General features: G+C 39.0%; 1 protein-coding gene across 3 annotated transcripts in view; it reads right to left on the minus strand.

Moving 5' to 3' along the window:
* The window catches only part of IQGAP2 (IQ motif containing GTPase activating protein 2), a 123,279-nt gene that overhangs the window by 42,412 nt on the left and 63,165 nt on the right, over positions 1-17,702 (minus strand). The window contains exons 3-11 of one of the 3 annotated variants that reach the window (XM_031507283.1): positions 16,689-16,845; positions 15,489-15,566; positions 13,710-13,786; positions 9,111-9,178; positions 8,643-8,756; positions 4,287-4,465; positions 3,621-3,708; positions 2,903-3,066; positions 2,304-2,391 (exon numbers count right to left, since the gene is read on the minus strand). In XM_031507283.1, the coding sequence (XP_031363143.1) occupies positions 2,304-2,391; positions 2,903-3,066; positions 3,621-3,708; positions 4,287-4,465; positions 8,643-8,756; positions 9,111-9,178; positions 13,710-13,786; positions 15,489-15,566; positions 16,689-16,845 (1,013 nt within the window). Of the gene's footprint in view, positions 1-2,303; positions 2,392-2,902; positions 3,067-3,620; positions 3,709-4,283; positions 4,466-8,642; positions 8,757-9,110; positions 9,179-13,709; positions 13,787-15,488; positions 15,567-16,688; positions 16,846-17,702 lie in introns of all 3 variants that reach the window. The other 2 variants (XM_077790218.1, XM_077790217.1) reach the window with 2 other exon arrangements.

Genomic DNA, 17,702 nt, shown 5'->3' on the forward strand with positions numbered 1-17,702 from the left:
TTGTGAAATGATATGACTGCTGAATGTTGCAAAAACTGTCTGTGCTCAAAGATATTGAGCAAATAATTGATTGGAGGACTTTAAAATTTCTGGGCTTTTAGAAATGAGAGACTGCTTATTGCACCTCTAACACAAAACAAGGAGCTGACCACACCCTAGCATAGAGAAAGATCTAACTCCTCCTGGTTGTGCTTGCAGCAGGTATTGATGCATGTCAGCTCCAGCACCTCGGTCTTGCTTCACCCCAAGTGCTCCCTTCCTTCTGCACCACTTTTCCTCTCTCACCTCTTCCTTTGGCAGGATCTAATTGAGCTAGCTAAAACAGGCCTGTACCTGAAGTACCAACAACATTATCAGTTTCTATTTCAGGAGGCCTGGTGGAAATCAGCCAAATGTATTAGAGGGGTGGGATTTTCTGCCAGAAAATTAGTAGCTGAACTGATGAAAAACCATGTGCTATGGTTTCTAGAACTTCCTCTGCATGCCAACACCTGTTTGCTTTTCTGCCAGTGTGGAAGATCAGTCCTTACAGGCACAGCCATCTAGAAATTAATCCCTTTGTTACAGCTCAAATTTTAATTTAAACAGGCCACAAAGAGAGAAATATAAAGGTATGAGTGTAAACCTTTTCAGTACCTCAACAACTTGCCTGTTTTACTTTTTGCTGGACTGACATTGTCAGGGGCTTAAAGTCTAGCAGAAAATTCTGAAAAACACTTCCCACTTGGGCAGCTGCAGAAGCTTTACAACATCCCTCAGCTTAGTCACTGTCACCATTATTGCACACCTGGAGGAGCCATCTCTGAAGAAACCCAGGCCAGGACACACCCAGGAACACACTGTGCAGAACACCACTCTGGCCAGGCAGAAAGGGAAGCAGCCTTGAAGAACACATGTGGCCAATTGAAGAATAGCAATTATGCAAATTACTTTTCCATCAATAAGCCCCACTCCTCTGCCTTATCATATGGTTTTTCTGTATATTGTCATCCAGGGAATATTTTTAGTTAGCACTGATTGCCCAAATCTGAGACAAGACTTGTGCAGAAGACACCATCCACAGTTTGTGTATACAGCAACACTCAGATCTTATTTTACAGAACAAAGTCTTTGAAAACCTTTTGGCCAGGCCCACCTAAGAAAAAACACCTCGCCTCTCATTTAGTTTTCTCTGAAGCATAATCATATGGGACCACGTTGTCCCTGAAGACAGTCTCTATTGGCTACACTTAAAGTTAGAAACCAGGAAAAGCTCTCACAGCTGCAGCATGCATGCATGCTTTTAATGCTTTTTTTAAAGAAAAAAGTAAAGAGGAAAGGAGTCAAGGTCTATAAATGGACTAGACTAGTTCTGCAGCCAATAACCAAGCTACTGACTTCTAGTTTTGAAACCCAGCATGCAAATCACAAAACATATTTTACACTGCTCACAGTCCTGTAACAAAAGCCGCTATTTTTTTTTTTTCTTCTCAAGCCAAACAGAAGAACTAAGTTACTCTCCAGGTTGCTGTTAATGCTTTTTACACATCACATTTTCTTCTTCCTTTCCTCTATCAAGAGGTAACTCTTTCAGAGAAAGTAATTCTCATCATGGCTAACTACTGTGAAACAGGCTAACATTTAAGGTATAAAGTCAAATTTATCTTCTGATATAAGCTGACCTCATAGCCTTTATAGCCTTTAAGGCACATCACAAAAGCAATCAGCCTGGATCTCAAAGCATTGAATACAGTACCAGAGACAAAATAGCCATGCCCAGATGCAGTATGAAATGACAGCAGAACAACCAAAGATTAGCTTCCTAGCAAAGAAGTTTCCAGTCAAAAGCAGCAACACATGCACTGCAAATTTAGATCCCCTTTAACTATATTTTTTTACAAACTATAACTTGTGATGTACAGGCTAAGAATATGTTAGATTTAGATAACATGTGTCTAAAAGTGAGATTTTTTTTCTCTGCAATGTGAAAAATACTCGTGCATCTTAATTCTACAAGTATGGTCATTGCTCCCAAGTGAGAATTAATACTACACTGATAAATATTTGTTCAAGCCATCAAACTTTCAATTTTTTGCTGCTGTGCTTGCCAGTAGCTCAAATCAGTTATTTCAATGAGAGTACATCCAATGCAGCACAGATTGCTGACTTGGCAATTGTGACACTGAGAAGAAAGATTATGAGAGTAAAATGCAATACCTATGGTTTCAGTTTGAGAAACCTCATTTATGTGCAAGAAATGGTGGACTCAATTATCTTAACATAATTAAATGGTGATGGTAAAGAGTATTAAAACAGTTACTCACTAAGCTTGTGAGCCTCAGCTTCTGCATTGGCAACACTAACTTCTTTCTGTATTTCACTTTTGTCGAGCACATGTGGAATGCCTGCTATCTAACAGATCAGAAAAACAAGGTTTAATTATGCTATTGTTTGATGGGAGATAAAGGATAAAGTCTGGTGATGGTACACTGCAATTTGATTGTACTATCACCTATGCATCAAATACAAAGCTCACTAAACACAGCATTAATCTTTTCCTGTGATTTTCATCTTACTTAAATTAACAGATTTTCTTCTTAAAAGCCAATTGGCATCTTATTTTAATGTCAATGATTAAATATTACTTTTATTTGTACTCAAGTTATAACTAATTTTGTAAACAAAATATTAGGGGCTGCATGTTACACCATAAATTTTCTTATTACATCTTAGTTAGTAAATACAAGGATACCATGCTCTTTAGAGCAAATGGAGCTCTTTGGTATTGATTAGTACATCACTTATTCTCAAATCTTTATAAAACTTTTCATAAATGATGCAGAAAGGCAGAGTAAAAACAATTTCTCTCTGGATTAAAACCAGCTAAAAAGTGCAAACTGACATGTAGTACCTGTTCGATTACCTGCATTTTCTGTTCTTTAGAATCACTCAATTGCAATAGGTACCATGAGGAATTTTGCGGCAGAACTTCAAGTAGGCTCAGAGCAGGGCGGTTCAAGCCTGCCATCAGTGCCCCTTCATCTTGCCGGTCAATAGCCTCATTCACTTGGACTAAAGCTATGTGAACTGAAATGAAAACAATGCCTATAAACAGCAAATACAGCTTTCCTGAGGAAAAGAAGTCCATTGCTGTCAGCATCTGACTTTTTGTAAAAGCCAGCTAGGGTGGCAGTCTTTATCTAGCAGAGAATTACCTCTTTCATGCCCATCAAAGGGAGTCTCTGGCTCTGTGTGAGCCTGGGTGGAAGCAGTTCAACCACAGGTAAGCAAAAGCTTATGAATTAATTTTGGGTCTATATAGAAGAGGGGGTCAAAATTTACAGTATTCTGCACACAGAAAGAACATAAAGAAACAGAGCAGGCAATAAATGATTTGATTCTGACCTGAGGAATCTTTACAGCAAAACCACAAATAGAAATTAGCCCCCCACCCCACAAAGATTAGTAGAGAAAGAAAAGCATGACAAAACCAGTTGTAGACAGGTATTAGCCACTTGTGCATATTTTACAAGTTTCCACAGAAATATTTTGTTTGTTCAGGTGACTCAAGTAGTGTTCGGCTGGAATCTTGGAGACCATGTATTTTGTGCTTATTTCCACGAGGATCCAGAATAGCTTACTGTTTATTTTATTGATATTGCCTTGAATCTCAGCTTGTGTCAGCAATTCCTCATAGACATCTCTCTCTTCATCAGAAATTGTGCCATTCTAAAGAAAAAAAATTGTTGCTAGTTCACACAAAACAGTTTGCAGAGAGAAAAGCTATTAGCCAAAGTCATTAAAACTGAATCAGCTGAAGCATTTACTGAATGTATTTGTAAAGCAATTTGTTGACTAAGTGAACTGAAAAAGTTAGCACTTTGTCATAGAGACCATTAGCTCTCATATAAAAAACACAGCAAATAATTTCACATTAAATATATGTGGCAGAGATTATACTTTATACTCAAGGGTATTATTGTGTTTACAACTTTTTAAGCAGTAGATTTTTTTTCCCTAAAGCAATTAATGGAAGAAAACTAGTTCTTTGACTATTTAGTCTTCTGGTATATTTAGCCTTTGGGCAAAGTTAAGCTGCATCATACTCACAGTAATTGTATTCTTATAAAATTGGCTTTTAGCATATTTCATTACCATTATTTCTCTTAGTTATCTTAAAAGTGATCGTTTCTTCCTAATTGCATGAATTTTAAAAATTAAGTTAATTTTTAGAGCAATAATAATGCTATAGCATGAGAAGAAACATGAAGAAATGTGTACAAGGAGTGCAAATAAAACACCACTACCTTGAGTCTTGCATTTGATTGTTTCTTTCTTTTAGCATCAAAGAGTTCATTCTGATAATCCTGCGCCAGTTCCTCATCCACGCTGAGCAACATTGCATTTGGGTTCCTCAGAGTCACAATGGTTTGCTCGGCTATTCCCTTCTCGACAGCTTCGTTGATTGCTATTACAGCTGCATGCACTAAAATTGAAAGCACAGTCCTAAGCTTCAGGAAGCAAAAAAAGTCAAAAAGCTGTCACTGTTTCTTCTGATTTCTTTGAAAGGACTGCTTAATTAATGTTCAATACTTTACAGATTTGAGAATTCCACTCCATGTTTCCTCTAAATTGCAGAACTTCGTGTTTACTCAAAGGTGGCACATTGCTGTCTGTTCCATGTTCACCCTTTCCCCCAAACAGGGGTGTGCTGGTTTCAGCTGGGGTAGAGCTAATTTTCTTCTCAGTGGCTGCTATGGGGCTGTGTTTTGGATTTGTGTTGAACAAAGAGTTGATAATACAGAGATGTTTTTGTTATTGTTGAGCAGAGCTTGCACAGAGCCAAGGCCTTTTCTGCTTTTGGTACTGCTACACTGGGGAGGGGATTGGGGGTGCTTGGCAGGTTGGGAGGAGACAGAGCCAGGACAGGTGACCCCAGCTGAGCAAAGGGATACTCCAGACCATGTGACACCATGCTCAGTGTATAAAGAGGGGAGGAGAAGGAAGAGGGGGACACTTTGGGTAATGGAGTGTGTCTTCCAAGTCACCATCATATGTGATGGGGCCCAGATCTCCTGGTGATGGCTGAATACCTGTCTGCTCATGGGCAGCACTAAATTAATTCCTTGGTTTGCTTTGCTTGTGTGTGTGGCCTTTGCTTTCCCTATTAAACTGTCTTTTTCTCAGTCCATGAGCTCTCCAGCTTTTTTTTTACCCTTCTGATCTTGCTAGCTGGAGAGTGAGTGAAGGGCTGCATGGGACTTGGCTGCTGGCTGGGATTAAACCATGATATAGTTAATATTTTACTGACAGAAAATAAAACATGAGTTATATTTTATCATTCAAGTCCTATTTTATTTAGAAGGTAATTACATGTAGGAATTGAAAGCATTTTTGGTAGTTTTTACCTTAAAGCTGTGTGTTTGTGTCCATATAAAAGTACTGTCTAAACTGAGTATATCTGAGAGATGAGGCAAAAGAATAAGGAAATTGAAGCTCCATTAACCTTGTCCTCTGCAAAAACACATTTAAGACCCTTCAGCCCCCAGGCAGGATGCAGCCCTGCACATTACATTTGAGCCTCCCTGAGATGGTTTCTTGCACATCAAGATCTCCTTGAACCCCTAGGCACATGTAACAGTCCCTCCTCCTGTCACCTGCAAAGCCACAAGACAGCAGACTTTAAACAGAGGCAAAAAAAATCCAGCAGGCTTTGCAGGGTCCTCAAAAACACAGGAAAAAGGGAAAAGAGTGCCATAGGACTCATCACAGCCACTGATCAGCTTAAGTGTTAAGAAAGAGAAAAAACCACTTCATTGGTTGACTCCAAGAAATTAAAAGTTACAAAAGCTCATGCTTTTTCACACAGTAAATTTGCATGAGTGTAGAAATTCAAAACCACTTATAGCTGAATTAGATGTAGAATAGAAGCTAACACACCCCTCACAGTTACTCCCTGAACACATTTGGCCCTAAAATCAGTCTAGATGAAGGCCTTGCACTAGAGCTGCACTTTATCTGGACCTTCATGCTACAGAGACCCCAACGCCTGTCTAGTGGCACGTTAATCTCAAGTATTTTACAGACTTTACTACACAAAATGTAAATTTCTGAAAAATGTGTATTTAGAAGATATCCCAAAGAAGGAACATTGCAGCTCCACATTTATCAGCACAGCAGCCTGCCTAGGATTTACTTTCATGCCACCAAGGAGACATGTGAAGGGAAAACACAATGACCATCTTTTTTTATTTTGTCAATACTTACTTTCTACTTGGACCTGCATGGTGCTGCTAAAGTGAGAAAAGCATGACAGTAAAAAGAGATTATTTGGATTAAGTTTAACTGAAGATTTAAATATCTGACTCTAAAAAAGGGAAAGCAGAGATGCTTCAGATTTGAGGTTTTAGGAAAAAAAGTACAAATTTAGAGAAGTCAGACAAAAGATCATATCACTGAACACCCAACAGGGGCAAATGAAGGAAGAAGTGAAGCTATACACCCTCAGAGATGGCAGCTACTGGAATTTACATAGCTGTTGGTGGATAATCAATTGCTTAGCACTGAGCTCATGCCAGGTTGTTCTAAAATTGTTTCACTCTAGCTCAGCAAAATACAGCTGGGCAGTAGAAGCAGCTAGCATGGTGGAGGAAATACAAGCAGAGAAGCACACTGGTTTCATTTGTCATTGAACTTTGTGAAAAGACAAAGTTCACATTGAACGTGAGGAGGTTTTCCATTGAGAGGGTGGTAAGTCATTGAACAGGCTCCCCAGGGAAATGGTCACGAGCTATTGTGCTCGTTTATAACAGCATCAAACCAGACAGAGCTCAAGAAGCATCTATGCAATGCTCTTAGCTGTATGATTTAGTTTTAGGTAATCCTGTGCAGATCAGAAACTTGGACTCAATTGTCCACGTGGGTCCCTTCCTCCTTGAGGCATTCTGTGGTTCTGTATACACCCATATCCACTCCAAGGGACTAAGAAAACTGTCCTTAGACACATATATGATCCAAACATCCTCATATAACAAAACACATTGGAAGGGTGGAGCTAGCTCCTAAATGGAGCTAGCAAAAAGCAGCCAAAAGATACAGTCAAGATTAGGAGAGAAATCAAGCAGATATTGGTAGATCTGAACCAAGAAGAGCAGGCTGGAAACTTGGAATAAGAGAGGTTTCCTTGCAGAATAAGCTCTCTGTGAAAGCACTCAACTTATTCTTCACATGCTGATTTAAACTATTGCTGACAGCAGAGTAGGAGTCGTCAGCAGTTGTTCCACTTTTGTATCTCCTTTTCCATACTCCATTTAGGAAGAAGGATGGTAGACCCCTTCCTTTGGCAGGATCTCCATTATCCAACCTCACAAATGTGTGAGGGTTCCCATAGCAGATGTTTCCTGTTGTGGGGCAGAACACGTTATCTACAGCACAATCCTTGCTCAGAGGGACAGAATCAGCTTCAGGAAACCCTGCTTTTCTAAGACTGAAATACTTCACAAGTTAAAGGAAGCCCTACACACATTGTAATAAGGCTTTCAGTGAAGCATGTTTCATCTTCAGGGGAAGAAGCCCTTTAATCTTCAGTGGAGGGAGCTCCCTTGAAAAAGTGCTTGGTAGTCACTAAATATCTAAAAATCTGCTAAACTCCTGCTACTTCAAAAGGCAGCATTTTAAGATCTACCTTTGGTGAAGCATGCACATATTAAGCAGGCTTCAAAATATACAACATAGACAATATGAATCAAAGTGTGTTTTTAGTTAGGCTCTGAAAATTTCAGCACATTAAGTAATATCATGAATCAGCTTGCCACTTTGCAGGGTGAATAAAGTAGCACAGACTTCTGTTCTTCAGTTTACCCTTCTGAAAATACTAGGATCTTAAAACAACTAAAAATGAATAAAGTAGCACAGACTTCTGTTCTTCAGTTTACCCTTCTGAAAATACTAGGATCTTAAAACAACTAGAGCTCAAGCGTTGATTTAAGTGAACACACTTGATTTCATGTCATTTAAATTCAAGTAATTTTTTTTTTGGTAATGTATCACCTCATTCCACAGGGAAAAAAAAAAAAAAAGTGTTATAGAGAAAAACACCCAGACTTACACATGAATATGCATGAGAGAGCAGCAGTACAAAAAACATTTACTTTGGTTTTGAATGGAAGCTGCTCAAGATAGACTCAAAAGAACCCTAACTGTCCAGCAGAGCCTACCCTCCTGCAGGGTTCTACCATGCAACTACCCACTGGTGTTTTCGGAAAACTGCAAAAGGCAAAAAATAAAAAGAGGAGGCACAGAGAAGGTATCAAGTTCCCATGGCTGTCTTCATTGTACTCATATGGTGCAGAGGCATGCACAGGGGTCAATTCATTATTCTAGAGGAGCACTAACTACCAAAAAACATTAAACCTGTTCAAAATATTGTGAGAAATCTTTGCTTTTGGTAGCATTTATTATGGGTCAATGGAGATACCGAAAAAAACTCAGACTGCAAATTTTGAAGAGCCTTGTAACAATGAAGCAATGTGGTAGTGAAAACTTGGTGACTTTCCTTTCTAGCCCTTAAGAGGTGGCAGACTAAGTGAATGAGAGCACAGAAAACATATTGTTAGCATTCTGTCAAAGAACTTATTAGAGAACAGAACAAGAGTCACACTTACAGGCAGCTTCGTCCACTGATAATTCACTGGCCAGAATCCCACCAATTTTACTGAAAGATGGCATCTGGATACCATATTTCTCCAGCTCCTTTCGCATGTTGCTGATTTCTTCCTCTGTTCAGACAAAAAAACCCCAGAAATACTGTCAGAACAAGCATGACAATTTCACTATAAATAACTATACCTACTAAAATGTTTCTGAAGGTGCTTCTGACCAGGGCTTCTGAGCAGTTTTCCCTCCCTGTTTTGAAGGACTCTAAGATACAAGTATACAATGAAAACTCCCTCCCTCCTGTCCTTTTGAGACCGATAATCATTAAAAATAGCAGCCTTCCACCTGTTTAATTTGTAGCAGTGCTTGTAACAATGTTGTCAGAGGAGAGAGGCCATAATAGAAAATATGTACAATGCTAGCAGATTTGCAGTGTAAAAAAACCATCTAACATATGATTATAAGCATCTTTTTACCTGTGAAGTCAACTTTCCCCAGAAGGTCCTGGATCTGTGGAGCTAGTCCTAGCTTGAACAGATATAAACTGCAAAGAAGAAAGTCAGGCATTAAAGTTCTGCATGAGAAGTTTGCTTTCTGTACAAAAGAAAAGCACTTTAATGAAGCTTGCCCTTTAACCCTTTGACTTAGGTGTGGCAATACAGAATGAATTGACACTACAATTTTCTTTATGCTGTATTTTTAAGTCTTACAGAAAGATAAATCTTTTATTTCCAAGAAGCATCTCTAAGAGAGCGGCACTGTCAGTGTATCTCAGGTTACAGGGGATGTGTAAACAAGAAGAAAACCTCAGTAAAAGATAGGTAAAGAAATGCAAAAGCTATTACTAGGGGAAAAAAAAATCAAGATCTGAAAGCATTTTAGCACTGCTTATATCTTTGGATCTAAGTTCTGGTTTTACTTACATCAGTCACATCCCTGTAATTAACAGAAGAACACATAAATCACTGACACCCTTCTTACTAAGGGTAGAGGAACAAGGACCTGTAAGTCCACCCAACACCCTCTCAAAATATTTATGTCATCAGCTATTTTGTTCTTGGGAAATGAAGAAAGTTGATTTAATGTACTATCCAAGAACTAATACTTTCATTTCAATATAGTACGTAAAATACCTTCACTCATTCCTAGAGCTCTGGTGTGCTATCTGAATAAAACAGCTGAATTCATATAAATTTACTCAGTAGCTTCCAAACACAAGGCATGTATTTATCTGCATAGGACTGATGTTTCTATAATTTATCAGTGATATTCAATAAACAAGTGAGTTAAGTAAGAAAGATTAAAAACAGATAGGTTCTTAAAAAACATACTTAAATAACACATCCTTCCAAAGGATTATTTTTCACCCCTTTTCAAACTTATTCCACCCCAACATCATTCATTGCAAATGTGCTTTGTGTTTTAGGGGTTTTGTTTCTAGAGAAGCATATTTCCCTTCTGTGTTTTCTTGTAGGAGGGATATTTTGCTACTAGCAAATTATGGGATGAGATTTCAAAACACACATTTTGTAGCTGTTTTATGTGTTTAGGAGCACGTGGAATCAGTATTTATCTTCCATGCTGCCACAGCTACTCCTCTGTCCTGCCCCCATCTGGATGAACACAACACAACAAAGGATCTCTGGTAGGTCAACCTGCCTTTACAGCCTCTCAAAACCATTGCTGATACCATTCTTATATTTCAAATATATCTAAAATATAAATTAGGTTTTTCAGGGAGCAAAAATGTACATAGACTTCAGAAGACTAGAGTAATTAATCAGGTTCCTCTGTTACCCTGGTCTGCCTTCCAGTCTGAGTGAAGAAAGATTTTGCTCCAAATTTGAGACAGGGACACAATCCTGTCTAAAATGCTGGGTGTCATAAAAACAGTTATCCAAATCAGCAGCTGATGGTGCTGACTCTTTTTCTTGGGCCACCACAAGAAAAAAATACAAGAAGAAAGAGTGCTATGAACATTAAAGAATTTTTTTGTTGCTGTTCAGCACTTCCAGAAGGATGTTGAACCATGTGTGGTATTTCCTCTACTCTTTTGTTTGGATAAACTTATTAACCACCAGATGGTGCTGAAAATGTTCTTCAAGACTTGCAGAGGTCACAAAGACACTTCCCTGAGTTAACATATAATTTTGCTTGAAACAGCTTGCTTAACACTTTTGTTGTGCAACTTGAACCTCAGAAAACCCACAAAGTCAAAAGCAGGGGTCCTCGTGGTTAAGAAAACTGAATTCAAGGCATCAGGAGCAAGGGGAAAACAAAGGAGAAAGAACAGTTCTTAGATGAAACTCCTTTCAATTGAAAGCATCACCCACACAGAACTGCATCAGGCAGATGTTCCCAGGACTTGTTTTATTATTAGCTCATGTATAACATACTGTGAAGAACAGTTCTGAAAATAGCATGTTTTTTCTTTTACAACATTCTTGTTATTCTGCTGCTTCCTAGGAAAACAATGTTTTGAAGCAGTCCAGCTTCTAGAGGGATAGTTTGTCTAAAATATAGCAGTGATCTTTTTGCAAAGATAATTTGAAAACTAATTTTTCAGAGAAAAGTATCTCTAAGCACTACTATTTATGAAGAAGAATCACTGTTAGCATCTTAATTTAAATCAAGCTGTTCTTAACCTCATTTGGTGCAGGAACAAATCCAAATCTGCTTTCAAAAAAAAAAACAGTAATTGTGCAAATAATGGAATCTATGCCTTTGTATTTTTCAGGTCAGAACCAGAAGTTCCAGTTCTAGTTCTACCACTAATTTCTTCCTGGCCTTTTAGCCCAATCAATACTTCAAGTATTGATGTTTCAGTGAGAGAAAAGCAAGACGTAATTACATTCAACAGGAATAAAATAGGAAATCATTTGCTAAGTAGCTCTTTCCTGGCCAGAGCAGTGTTGTATTTGACAGCACAAGTCATCCCATGTGCTTTAAGTGCAACGGTGTTAATTTCAGACTTGAATCAGGATGTACCCTAAAGCTATATTTAAACCATCATGCTTAGAGTACCCATCTATTTTCAGGCCTTCTAACAGTAAAACATCAGCAAAACAATAAACAGCCAATGACTTTCTCTGCAAAATATTATCATTTCAGATGTCAAATATACGTTTCAGATACAGCTCAGCATTCCTCTGGTGCCAATCCACCTGGGAGCACTGCTGGCCAAGCAAAGCACTCTGTGTTTAATTCTGTTCTTTCCCAAACAGTTTTCAATGTAGCTTGCGTGGCATTCAACACTGAGATTGAAGTTTGATTTGAAAGACTAAAGTCAAAGACTTCTGGCATGCATTTTAGGAAAAGGTATGGAAATAAAGCTCAATCATTGTTTCTTCTATTCTTACATCCTGCACAGGATGCAGGCATAGGGGCCTACAATCTCATGGGAAACCATCATAAATGAAAGCATTCCAGGCCTATTCCCATTCAGTATGGCATGACACATTTGATATAAAGTCCATTTCTAAAATAACGGCACTAAAAAAACCCCAAAAACATAGTATGTACAGAGGTACAGAGTTGGAGCTTTGTGTTGATATGCATCAAGAGAAAGAAAAAGGACAAACTTGGAAGTGAAAGCTGAGACAACACAGACTAATTCTGGTACTGCATAAATCCTGGGGCATGCCAAGATGGAGAATGGAAAATTTTTACCATAGGTCAATCCACTGTAAACCTCGGCTCAGATAAGAGGTATAGCCATTGCAATGATAAGGCAGATATTAAGAAGATCTTTGATTAAGCTGTTGTTTACATAGCATTCAAATCCAGAGTTAATAATGTCCTATATACATGAAAGAGCAAATATTAAAATCAAATGTGTTCTTGCATCTCCTGCAAAATGTTTGAGCTGGCCTAACACAGCTTGGGAGTGGAGGGCACGCAGCCCACTGAGTCAGCCTGACCTGGTTGAGGTTGTAGTCCCACATATTCTGTTTAGGAAATCATTTCAAGCTTAGACAAGACACTTGCTTTCAGAACAGACTGCACTACCAAGTTACAGCTAAGAACCACCCTCAAATAGTCCTGGTGTCAATTCCCAGTTAATAGTACACCAAGTACAATAATTTTAAGGGGCAACTCTTGTCAAAGATGGCAAAAATATGCTGGACTGTCAAGTATGAACACCTGGGATGTTAAACAAATATGGTGAACTTTAGTGGTAAGTATTGTTTACTGCAAGTGCACATCCCAGGATACAACAGTGAGCACATCATTTCAAGGATTAACCATAAAAAAGTTTCAATAAAGCATGTATTGAATAGTTTCTCTGATAGCTCTGGAGCAGCTGATGTGCCTTTGAAAACCAATATAAACAGAGAAAAGTGGAGTGCAAGTTAATTCTGTTCTCTGAAATATTAGTGCCAAAAATATTTAAAGGGAAAGGTCTCTATGTACAAGAAATTAATTAGAAAAGCCACAGGAGGATGGAGATGTCTGCTAACAATACTGTTTCTCACACCAGGGACAGCACAGAGCAGATGTTTTTGTGCTAAACATAAAGAAAATCCTTAAAGCAGAACACACAAAAAAAGTTTAATCACTACTTTCAATGGTGTAGTCAAAGCTTCTCTGACTTTTCATTAAAAGTCAAGTTGCTTAGAATTTTGAAATCTTTAAGAATTTTATATCATTTTTACATGAATTACCACAGAATACAGTAATTAATTGCTTCAGTTTAGGGACAGAAATATGTCAGTTCATCATTATTTTCACTCTGATCAGCATGTCTGCTGTACTGTTGCGTTAATGTTTTGTTAAGTTTCTGTTAATTTGTTTGATTTCTGTTGAAGTATGTATTTTGAAATTGTATGTTCATTTTGCAAGGGGGTGTACTACTGAGAGAGGGATATGTGTGCTAAACTCAGTAATCCTTAATTTCTATTTTGAAAGTTATTTGTCCAACAGATCTGACAAAGTTCAAGTTTTGTCTCCAACTTAAAACTAATGAACTTGAAAATTCTGACAGATTTTGATATACGGGTTGTCCTAAAGCTATTGCAAGACTTACACTCCAAACTCTGTCAGCTACTATAACTTTTATTCTTGTCAGCAGTTACCTTAGAGCATGAATGCAGTATATCATCCTAGGGATGTTTTTGCGATCATAGACATCTGTAGTCTCTGGATAAAAGATCTAAAAAGCAAAGAGCATACAGTTAAAAGAAAAGACTTATTACTGAGCAGAAACATTTACTCTGCAGAACCATACCTTAAATTTACAGAATTTCAGCTGTTACTGTTATACAGCTATGAGTCACATCTCTTCTATGTTATTTTAACTTAATCAGTACTTTTCATAAAGAAGAGCTAAATAAAGCATAAAAGCTACTTAATAAGAGGGCGAAAAAGGAAGATGAACAGGCAGCATTTCAGCAAGAGTTTTAGAAAATATCCTTTGGCATAAGTTCAGCCAGTAGTGCTTGTCTTCTACAGACGCCCAAAACCTGGAATGCAGTTACAATTTGCAAAGCCTCATTACAAACCAAACCTATCAAGTATGGTTTAAAAATGCATAATTCTCATTGCCAGCACCCTTAACTTTGTGAATACATCATTTACAAAGAAAGAGATTTAGAGAGAGGAATATAAAGCAATTTAGCCAAGAAGTCACATCATAAGTTCCAGTTCTGGTTCTACCACTAATTTGTTCCTGGCCTTGATCCCAGTCACTAAACACTGTTTCTCCACAAAAATACAATAAAAAGACTTAGTTAACCGTGAGAGTTGGCAGCATGCTTCCAGCCCCGGCTGGTCACTCGGGGCTGCACTGTCCCATGGCTAATAGGACTAGACTGAGTAAGTCAGGAGCACAGTGCCCTCTTCATCATTTGCTCAAAACAGCTTTGTCAGGGAGAGTTGGGAAAGCTTTTGGCCATGACTATCCTTTGCAACAGAAACACAATCTTTCAGAGGAGAGATGGCAGGGTGGAAATCAGCCAGCTGAACAGAGGGCTGAAGGACTCAACTGGAAAAAAAGCCTGACCTGGAAAGGGCAGGACCCCTTCCTGTCTCTCTGGCATTTCTGATGGCAGTCGTGAGTGCCCTTTTTTGGTTATGGACACCTGCAGTGGCTTTGCCTACAGTAGCTGACCCAAGGTCCATTCAGCCCTTAAGGAGCTGCCTGAGCATCCCCACTGTGCCTGGCCACAGTGCCCCAGGCAGCACTCCGGGCACCCAGGCACCCTGGGGTGGGGAACTGCTTACTCTGGCCTGTGTGTGACTGCCAGAATGTATAAACAAACAGCATAGCTGCTTGCACACAGCCCTTTCTTAAAGGATTTTCATCCAAAACAGACTCACTGGCGCCCAGAAACAGCAGCAGAGGGGGGAGATGACAAGTGAAGACCCGCAAGGAGAAAGGTAAATATAAGAAGTGACCCAGGAAAGCAGCTGGTGGAAGAAGAGCAGGGCACAGTCACGCAGGTGCGCTGAAGGGTGCAAGAACAGTCTGGAAACAGGGTAGAAGCAGAGAAACTGGCACGTACAGTAAGAGGAGGAGGCAGCAAGAGGAACGATGCGAAGAGGTAACCTAAAGGAAGCAAATATTTAAGTTTTCTGTTTCAAACCATATTCCTTCTAGGCCCCCCCAGAGACTGCATTAGCAGTTAGCTCAAACACTGCTGGTGTCCCTGCCTCAGCCCACACACACTGCCAGCAGCAGCACAGCACTGACACTCCCACTGCTTTCCACATTACCTTATCCTCAGATTTGTTTTTTGAATTACCCCTTCCCTCTAGACTTACTGTAAGGAACTGTTTATGCTCAAGCAGATGAAAGTGAGCTCAGTGAGCCAATGATTTGATTTAAATTTCTTTGCTGAAATTTAAAGGCTTACCTTAGGCAGACCAATGGACTCCATTGCTCTTAACCACTGCACAGTGTTGTCAGTGTGCCGAAAATGAAGGCCAGATCTCTATTGGAAACATAGAAGATTATGAAAGTCACATTAAGAAAATTCTCTACCTATTGATCCTCCTGTTGTTTCCTAGTTTTATATCCTGAAGTCAAGTTCACTGAATTTTCCCTTGTTTGAACACAGAGACCAAAGTGTAACAGCTTCAATTTTGCTAATGAAGCATCCTAACACATAACAGCTCCACACTGAGCTCAGCTCATTCTTTCATGTTACATAACCCAGATTTGTACCCTTCAGGGTAGACTGTGATTGAAGTAGAAATTTGTACAGTCCTTCAGTATTCTTTGAGAGTAGAGGCTGTATGTCAAAGGCCAGGAACCAAAACACAGAAGTAGAAACACCGCTCAGCACTACCATGAAGTCTTGGAACTCTTCCATTCTACCTGAATACCTGACCCTCCCTAAAATCTATGCAGGCAGCATAAGAATACAATGGGAAAGTATTTTTTATTTTCTTTTCAATGTTATTTTTTAGGGTAAAGGGAAAAAGGAATTTCTCAAGTTTTGGAGATTTTCAAGAGAAACATTTAAATGTAACTGGAATTCTTAACCATACATTTTTTTCTGCCCCCTCTACATGTTGAGATAATGCATTCCATAGTGGGACTACTGTGCATGAGTGTACATATCCCTGTATTATCAAGGTTCTTGGAGCTACCAAAAGCCTACACAGGGAACAAGCTAAGCTCAGTTACTGTAGCTTGGTTTTGGTTTCTTGTTAAAGTTGATAAAACAAACATGGAGACGTAATGAAATGAATATCAAATATGCTCCATACAAAATGGAAAAAGTTTGAAATAGTTACCAAATTACTTCTGACTTCTATTCCTAATGAGAAATAACTTTATAATTTGAAAAGCTCATGATTTCCTTGGAGCCAGAAGTGCAATTTGTGCAGCTTTAACAACTTGAAGCAATACCAAAACATTTTTTTTAAGGGTAGAATATTTCTAACTTATCATACAGGCTTCCTACAGTTGTGCATCTTCTATCTAGTCCCTACAGCCTTAAAAGAAAGATACAGAAAACTAACCAGCCATGCTTGGGAATCTTTAAGAGCTGGAAGACAAACATTGCTGGGTTTTGTCATCCTGGTGAGAGAATTGAGAAAGTTATTACCTTGTAGCGTGCCTGCTCCACATCATAGATCTTTTTCTCTGACACCACATTAGGTGCAAAGAATTTTGCAAGCTTGGCAAGGTAAACACCATTTCTTAAGCCTTCTTCCAGTTCCGTAGTTGGGGGCAGCTCTTCGGCCAAGCAGACCTCCATCCATCTACAGAGATATTTGAGAAACATTGTTATTTGGGTTTTAATATGAGTTACAGCTTTTGCCCACAGCTATATCATACTTTAAATGTCACCACCACAATGTTATTATAACGGAAAAGGACAGGGGCTAAGGAGAAAATTGTCACAGTCATTTTCACATGGCATATCAAAATGATTAGAGGCTCATATCTGTGATTGTAAGCCATCAGTAAGCAAATAGCATGCTTTGAAGTATTCACACCCCAGGGGGTCTAACTCAAATATTGTGAACAGTACTAGGCTTTTGAATAAACAGTAAGTAAAGTGGCAAATGAGAAGAAAACATGGAGTGTTGTGTATTATTGATGCTTGCATTTATAAACCTCTGTGATTTCTATGCCAGTGCTGAACCTCATGAGCATCAAGGACAGCAGTGTTCTGGGTGAGGCAGGTCCCTGTAGCCAACGTGCTGTGCAACACAACCTCAAGCAATGCCCAGTCCAGTACAAAGCACTCCTGCAGATTATCCTCCTCCTGAACGAGAGCTCTCCGCTCTCACCCGTGAAACACAGTACTGATGCTGGAGGGACGCATGAGGGTTTTGTGGAAAAGCCCAAGGTAATTTACACATTTGAGGTCTGCCTGGCAGTAAGCAGGTTGAAACACAGCTTCTTGTTAGCAACTAAATCCTCTGAGGTTGAAGGATTAACTAAACTCTGAGTTTAACTAAACTAGTTATGCATTTGAGACTTAAGATGTGATAGACATGGTGCTAGACAGAAATCAGTATTAATTGAATACATAACCAGTTCAGAAGGCAAATAACTGACATGAAACCATATTATCCAGTATGTTTATACTGAGTAGCCAAGAGAAATTGCT

The sequence above is a fragment of the Lonchura striata genome, chromosome Z (genome assembly GCF_046129695.1).
Source record: "Lonchura striata isolate bLonStr1 chromosome Z, bLonStr1.mat, whole genome shotgun sequence".
NCBI lineage: Eukaryota > Metazoa > Chordata > Aves > Passeriformes > Estrildidae > Lonchura > Lonchura striata.